This window comes from Monomorium pharaonis, chromosome 7, assembly GCF_013373865.1.
Source record: "Monomorium pharaonis isolate MP-MQ-018 chromosome 7, ASM1337386v2, whole genome shotgun sequence".
Lineage (NCBI taxonomy): Eukaryota > Metazoa > Arthropoda > Insecta > Hymenoptera > Formicidae > Monomorium > Monomorium pharaonis.
Genome location: NC_050473.1, coordinates 2711731 through 2720446, shown reverse-complemented (window position 1 = coordinate 2720446; position 8716 = coordinate 2711731). Strand labels below are relative to the sequence as shown.

General features: G+C 43.4%; 1 protein-coding gene across 1 annotated transcript in view; it reads left to right on the top strand.

Annotated features, from left to right (window-relative positions):
• The first annotated feature begins 4914 nt into the window (after nucleotides 1-4914).
• The window catches only part of LOC118646512 (serine protease gd-like), a 6279-nt gene continuing 2477 nt past the window's right edge, over nucleotides 4915-8716 (top strand). Inside the window, 1 exon segment of the mRNA XM_036289584.1 lies at nucleotides 4915-5077. Coding sequence (XP_036145477.1) covers nucleotides 4915-5077 — 163 coding nt within the window.

The window sequence follows — 8716 nt, the reverse complement described above, 5'->3', positions numbered from 1 at the left end:
TTCTAAATAAAATAAACTTTTTTATATTTAAATTATTTAGGCACCTATACAACTTGTTTAATTTAGCTATTCAAATATAACGTATCGAAAAGAAAAGAATAATAAAAGAAATACAAAATTCAACGAGATATTAACATTGGACAATGAAAGAAGAATAGATAAACGTTTATCTTAGATACGATATTCGACGTAAATTCCCAGACGACGACCAATTTGCAGAAATAAAGTTTGGGCGGCCATTGTTTGCGAGATCTCGCACACGCGGAGATGCCGGCAAGACCCTCCTCACGCTTTTTCCGCTCCATACATCTTACGGAGTGCGTCTGGTGTCGTACCGTTACCTTTCCTTTAGACCCTTCGAGATGGAAACCCTTCTCCGTTTGACGTATCTCGTTTAAGCTCGAAATCCGCTTGTTTATACAAACTAAGGTATACCGACTGTGAGAGAAATGGAAATAGTAGCAGGGAGAAACGGAGAAGAAGACAAGCGCTAGGGAAAAATTTTTCTATAGACGCTTCATACAATTTCATCCCTAACCGACAAACTTTTCTTTTTAGCTTGACAAGCTTCTTATTGCGAGAGACAATTCCAACAACTGACGTTCTTTCCCAACCTGCGTGCTCGTCTACTCTTATTTTCTTCTTTCCCCTTGTAGCTTGCACTTTATCTAGCTCCTGCCTTTTTAGTTCTCTTTTTCACACTCTCTTCTCGTGTGTGTGATCTACGAGCGACCCTCTTAGACTTTCGCGTCTCACTCTCACTCTCACTTTTCGAGATGGTCTCAACATCGACCCTCGTAAATCTTAGATATTTGAGGAATAGTTCTTCCTCTCGAATACGTCGCATTTGTTCTATAGCAGGATACACTTGATATTGCTATTCTGATATAACCGTGTAATAATATTTATTTTTGTATTTATTAATATAGAATTAAAGAGCGAGTCTAAATATATTTGCAAATTACAAAAATAATGCTGTGAAAAAGATGCTTAAAGTTTTGCTTTCGCAACTTTCACGTTGCTACTCTCAGATTGCCACGAGTGCTTTTCGATGAGTCCGTGATTATTTCAGCCTTTCGCATTCAACATGCACTGACCTGTGCGCCAAGTTTGTTTTACGAGACATTCAGAAGTACGTAGCAGTCGATTTGCATTTATATTAGTGCTCACCGAAGCGTGAGTCTTAGACCATTGTTCGTTCCAACCCCGTCAATTTGAGCCGGTACCGGTGACTCCCCCGGGCCAGAGCACCCCCCGAAAACTTTAAACTCTCCCGAGACTCCCGTGTGTTTAATCGCATGGAATGAGCGCTCGAAGGTATGAGAATACAATGTTGCATCGAAGCGCAGCGTCCTTCGATCCGCAGGGATTAAAAGTCGATCATCCAGCACGCGAGTTGCGATAAGGGTACGTGTTAATACGCCAGCTGATGCACGTCCGTGACGCCTTCTGCAGCGTTTCATAAATAATTCGATCTGGTAGCAATAAATGAGACGGACAAACCATCCATGAAATAGACTCAGTCATGTCGGGCGACTAGTGGTTCTTGACGCAAAGCGAGCTTAATTCTCTAAAGGGAAATTGACACCAGATTTATGAGACATTCCTGTCATTCCCACGAGTGTACTATATTTGGAAATTTTTATTATACATTCGCGTCTTATATTAAATTTGTACATGTTCTACTTTTTACATTAAAAACATACATTGATTTGAATAATATTTATTTATTTATGTGTGCTCTTATTTATATATTTTACGAAACATTTAACATTTTTGTTTGTTTTTTTATTCAGACGATATGACAGAACTAAAGTCTGCACATCAAGACTTGAAATTGCACAGATTATAACGTAATATACATGTACAATCTTGATCGATAATAATTATTCGTTTAAAGTTTGACACAATTTCAACTAGTAGTCAATGGCGAAAACATTGACTGAGATAAACGAAATAGGTGAAACTGGTTTAATGAACTTTAACGCCATAGACGGCAATACCAGCAATGTCCGCGATAATCAGGCTTAAATTCGTTGACACGAGCGCGAAACTATTTGACGGTCGGACAGACTGATTGGTCGATCTAATTATCGAGACCGATTATAGGCCCAAAATGCGAGCGCGTTCATCGTTCTCATCAGCGAAACACGATAAATGCCAAACGTGATCGCAAACTATTCCCGCCGGAAACTTTCGCGAGAAGTTTCCAGTGAGCGGCGGAAGGAATTTCCTTCCCGTTTTTCGCGAACCGGCAAAATACTTCTATAATTAAGCAACCTTCGCGAATTGAGTGAATTACTTTAGAACGGGATCGAGATATATAGAACGCGTTTAAATAAAATCTAAATGTAACTTTATTCAAGTTTTAACTTCTCGCGGAACGTCTCGAAGTTTTTCGTTTCGCGGCGCATATACCATATATCCACGAATTATTGCACCCTTCGCAAACTGCCATACGAACTCCCGCGATTGCGCTCACTAATTAAGGGCGCGTGAAAATGATACTTTTTTTCGCGCTTATCAGATCGCAGATATACGAGACGGCTCATTAATTACCGTCGCAGCGGTACGGCCGCGCTCGGTATGGCCCCGGCTGGAAATGGGATAGCATTTTTCCCCGGGGCTTATCCGGCATCACAAAATTCGTCACGAATGAAGCCGGACGATTTAATTCCGCGGTCTGGTTTCCGCGATTAGCGCGCGCGGCGGCCGCGCGATTACACATATATCGCCGCGCGAAGGAACATTCACCTGCCGCGTGTCCAGCGCGCACGCTCTGCCAAGTTTTTCTTCCCGCGCCCAGATGCAAAGGAAAAATCCTATCCGCCCGTATGAATATTCAGAGTTGCGATAAATAAAATTATGCAGCCCGCGCTCACCTAACCCCGTGGGCTGCCGCCCGGGCGATCGCTGTCTCGCGCGTGTACCGAGGCTCTTTGTATGCAAGCTGTAGAGTCTACGCGGAGGTAAGCGCGATAAAATTAGCGTGTCTTCGATTACAGGTAAATGCGAAAAACTTTGGCTAACTATGGCCCGAATCTATGGGCGCGTTCATTAAATACTGGTTTCATTAAAACCGGGGGTGTATAAAGTCGATAAAAATAGAAAAAGGGAGCGCGTACGAAAGTGTGTCGATTGCTTATATTCTCACGGGTAATTTTCACGCGCAAGTTGTTTTTGCAGGTAAATAATTACTTTGAATATAGAGTGTAATGATTTTCATAGATAAGTGACAACAGAGCATTACTATTGTAAAACGAATAACTGCATAGATAAATTCTTAGATAGAATGAGCGCATAAGAAGATAGCTACATCTGCATAGATAAATACGGAATAATTACTTGAGCCGATAAATTCGCAACGTTAACGTTATACACTACTTACGATTGCAAATGAAAACAATCTCTAGAACTGCTTTTAACAAGAATGACCAAGCAGCTGTAGAGATCTTTTACAGAGAGACATAGAAAGTATTTAAAAAAAATACTTTCGCGCTAAGTTAGTTTTAATAAAAGGCGGAAAGAGAGGAGAAAGCGAGAGCACAGTATTAAGGAAGGTGAAATAAGAAAAATAGTTGAAATAAATATCTTTTTATGGCACAACAGGTAATAAATGATTATACTTAAAGAAAGCCCGGACAATTTATCCCTTTGTCGGTTCCCAGGGCGGTTTCGTCACAGTTTCGATCCCATTACAACAGCTTCCCAAAATTTTATTTTCTGATATAAGAAATAATTCTATAATACTATTTTTAAAAAACCTTGCATCTTAGATAAAAGAAACTGTATAGTAAGTAAACCTTGAAATTTCTCCATCTTTTTGTACTTATTTGGTATATTCATTTTGATAATAAGTTACTGACGCTAAACAATTTCCAATAAATTATACGTAAATTATATGCACTTCGCAACTGCTAATAAATAACAGCGCTTTGGTTTCCACGAAAATTGATCTTCCTCTATTTCAGGCAAGCAGAAACGTCCTAACCGCAGAAACTACATTGAATTTTAGCGTGCGAGAACGTACGGCCGACACCGCACAGTCATCGGGATTCGGTTAACGCACGAGAATTCGTTCCTGAATAATTAACGATCGTGCCCGCGCGGATAAAAGTATTCCATTATGCGACTTGTCCGCCATTCCACGCTGCGTCTCTTCTCGATGATAATGGCAGTTTCTCGTTACCGGTTATTTTCGGTGCCTCGGCTTGGATTTCGCGATGCCGACAATCTCTGGTCTAGTCTTCCAGACCAAGTTTATCAAATTAATGCTTAGCCCGACCGCGCAGCTTGAAATCTCATTTATTTCATTAAATTTCTTACGTAACCGTCTAAAAAAAGATCTGGCAAATTTGTATTTTGTGCATAAACGGATCGATGGACTTAATAATTAAAATTTTATATTTTTAAATTCTGGCAACATTTTTCTTTTTAATACAAATAATTATATTTGATCTATACGTTTTTGGATTTCTCAATAAAATAAATTAAAAAGTACATACGCGTGGTTTTACATGTCGTCGTTTATAGTTTCGGATAACGTTGAATCGAAATCGGAACCTTTGCCGTGACAAGGGGACGAATCGCACATTTGGAAGCGTTTGTGAGTGCGAATACGATCGATAACGCGGCCGCCAAAAGTTTCTGTAAACGCGGAAAATGGTCGGGCCAGCCAGCCAGCGGAGGCACCGTATCCCTCCCCGTGAGATTTCATTTAAATGCAGATGACCCCGCGTAAGTGGCGCGGCGTCACTCGACTTTAATATCGATGGATATCATTAGTTCGCCCGCGCCGCTGCCGTCACCGTTCTTCCTTCCTTCCTTCCTTCCTTCCTTCCTTCCTGCAATGGATCTGCGTTATCTCGCTTCTCGAGTTGACTTTATATACACGGGGATATTGCAGACACGTCTATGACCCGTTTCGAGGAAACTGCTACGAGAATCTATGCCACTTTCCGAGAGCAGAGGAATCGAGCGGGCATTATTTTCATCGCGCGGCTACGTCGGAGTAGCAAGGATCTATGGCTACTAAGTAACGCCGTGGGAAAATGCGTCGCCGTTAAGAAGACACCAGGTAAGTACGGTCGCGCCATTATTTTCTTAATGATAACGTCGCTTTTATTGCTCCATAAATGAACTTTCAAATTGGAGTCTTAACGTCGCCATAGTTAATTCAAAAGGATAAGTTTGGTTACATGTAAAAAGTCACGTAGATCGTAATTTGCACGGACTTTACTTTGCGGAGGGAGGGGGGGATAAAAATCTATCGGGAAAAGAATACCAAATCTCTCGACGTATATCGAATCTTTGTAACATTAGATCGTAATCGCGGTAAGAGTTCGTTCCATCGTTCCTTTAATCGACCATCAGCTTTACCACGACCTGAGATCTCAATCGTCAAATTCCCTTAAACGCTCTAAATCGCGAGCGGCAATGTCAGGGCCACAATGATGAAACGTAAAACGCGTCTTTTAACGCCTCTCGAGGAGACACAATGGCCGTCGTTGCCGGTCGATTGACCGCACTCAGCGAGGACCGGAACGTTTTACCGACTGTCGCCATCGAGGTGACGACGACAGCGTCGTCAACGGACAGACGGGGGAGGAGTGGCTTGAGGGGTTAACGGCAGGGTTGTGTGCCGGTTAAGGGGATGCTTTCGAGTCCTCAGCCAGCCTCTTCAATACGCCCGTAGAAAGACACAATAGTTTTAGCTTCGACAATCGGTTGATTGGGAAGAATTACGAGACGATTGTTCGGCACGGTGCCTCAGCTGAGTGAAGTGCCTGGAAGCGGAAGAGAGCGCATACCAGGCGTAGGAGGATACTAACGAGGACCGGGGAACATCCTCCATCCGGCTGGCTCGAGTCAGTCGCCAGCTCAGCGTTACTCGCGGCTCCGGAGGTCTAACGTCATTTAATGCGACGCGACCTCTTTTGCGAATCTATAACTCGCTGCTTTTTATTTTCTCGTACCACTGCGGATAATCCTGCGCGCGGCCGACACGACTTAAGTCCCCGCGGCAGTGACCCTTTGAATATCTAACGCTACACACGAGATAACATTACTAATAAAGTCAAGAAATAAAAATAGAATAAAATCCGAGCATTTTCTTCCGCGGCAGAATTATTACCGTACTCTAATAACGTACAGTTAAAAATATTTTAACTCTTTAAGTAAAGGAGTTCTGTCAAATTTTCAAATTCTGTTAATTTCTTCACTAAACGCGAGAGTTATATAAATATTTGTCTTCGATCATGGTCAATTTTTAACACGATAATTGCCGAGACGAAAGAGAAAGGGCGCGTCGAGCGTCACTAACGTACCGAAGGCCGGCGAAAAATTGTCTCCCCCCCTTTGCCGTAGGAACACACGCCGGTATCTCGCTTTTATTACGTGACGTGCCTCGCGAAACCGTCGTTGTCTTTAGGCGAGAGGACGTACGGAAGGCGATACTGATTTTGTGCTCGGCGTTCCTCGCAGAGCTAAGACTAAGAACGGCCCGGTTAGCATTAGGGATCTCCATAACTTAACACGGCCGGACAATACGGACAATCAGGCTCCTTTACGCTACGCTGGTCACCGAATCCGACTGGTTGGCCCCGGGATTCGATTCGATAGGACGAGGTGCGGTCAAGACGTGATCCGCAGCCGAAAGAGGCTGCGACAGTCTCCAGCCGTCTTTCGCCGAACGTTACGGAAACCTAGATTAGTCATGGTAGGTGAGGGCAAAGAGGAGGGGAGAGTGAGATTCGAACTAAATCACGAGATCGAATCGTTCGATGGACGACGGGTGCCGTTGACCCGGGAGGTCAAAAATCTCGGAGTTTAGCAAACCGGATTGAAGTTGGCCGAATGTGGTAGCCGAATTCTAAGCACGCTCCGTCACCTGAAGTGAATTGCACTTACTTACTTGGTGCTTCGTTACGGCAATCCAAGTAAACTGCGAACAGCCGAAACATACGTTTGCTACGCGTTAAATGAAGTTGCGCAGTTTTAATTGCAAATGAGAGCGGAGTCTAAGAAACTCTCGCGAGAATACCTAAACAGCCGTAGAAGAGTAGATTTTTTATGAGAGACATAAAAAGTACAAAGGCATAAAAGATACCTCTAGCCTGCAGTTAACTTTAATAAGTGCGACAAAAAAGGTAGAAATATTTTGCAAACGAGTGATAGATAAACAATTATTTTCTCAAGGAAAGTACGCGACGGTGGATTACATTTCGCTGAAACAGCAAGAAGAAAATGGATAGCGTGGCCTCGGCGACTTTGTTCGCGGCGACGTTATTGTTAACCCTCTCCGGGAGAACGTGCGCCTTGAACGCTTAAAAGAGCGATGCGACGTGTAAACGTTAATTATCGCGCCGTACACGCGACGCAAGGGACGAGCAATAATTATTTTCGCAGGGCGCCGCGATTAATTCAGCTGGTTGCGGCGAGGGCGAAGGCGAGGGCGAGGGCGAGGGCGAGGGGCTGGCCGTGGACAAGCTTAGCACGCCGCATCTCTCCCCTGTACGTAAAAGCGAAACGCGGCCTCGAGCACTCAGCTTAAATATTACGTAGCACCTAGCTGCTCGCGGTATGTACCTCACTTACGCTACCTAAATTAATATCTGTTCGCGTCGCCAGATGACTACGTCGACTTCTTGAATATGCTTTCAACACGTCCGGCATTAAATTATGTTGTGCGGCGAATAATCGTAGCGCATAATATATATTTCAAAGATGCATTAGTACAACGTCGTTAGAGCTGGAATCTCTGACTTCTTTATTAAGAAGTCCACTAAGAGGGTGGTTAATGACCTGTGACTACCCTTGAGAGTGACATCTGAACTGATACTCGTTTCCACCGTCGTAATCGATCAAATTTCTTTTGTCCGCCTAGTATCGCGTCTGATATTGTACAAGTGGCTGCAGCAACGTTACTGCATTCAATCATTTACGCTCACTGAAATGCCCATCACAGTGACATAAAGATATGTCGTGAAATATTATCTAAAAAAATTTCTTGTTACATTTCTCGTTACACTTTCGCTGATAATGCGGATAATGTAAATTTGAAAATTATAAGAAAAAAAAAAAGAAAAACAAGCAAGTTATTTGTTACAAGAGGACTCACGCAAATTAATCGCAAGTAAGGGTAACAAATTAAGCTCTTGCGGAAACAAGGGTCGGAGCTCGTGTATTGTCAAAACGGAAGTGCAACCAGCCGTGATGCATCGTCGAAACGAAAATGCAATGCACGATAGATACACGCGAGATACAGGAAGACTGAACCTGACCGTCGCGTCGAGTGCGAGCAGCCGACTTAGGGGTGAGTTTTTTAGGCTTAACCCAATTGCAGCGAGACGACAACGATATAGTGCCTTCCGCTTCGAAAGGCGAGTTCGTAAATAACCATCCTTGCATGATCCTTCAGGCGTTCGCTAATGCGTCGTGCCACCCTTACGTTCGAGAAATTTATCGTTTTCTAGTTGAATAAGAAATATTCCAGCCATCTCACGCGAACACGGCGACCCGCGTAAGTTTTCCCGGCGAGGGTAGACGGCAGCAATTTGTAATGAAATCACCCTCTTGCCAGAAATGAATATTTCCAAGAATAACTACAATTCCCCACCGCAATCGGAACGGCGACTTTTCATCGCTCGCGCGTTATAGAACTGATCTACGTGTCTACGCCTAGCGCGATTCTTTCGTTATGTCGAATTCCATTTCA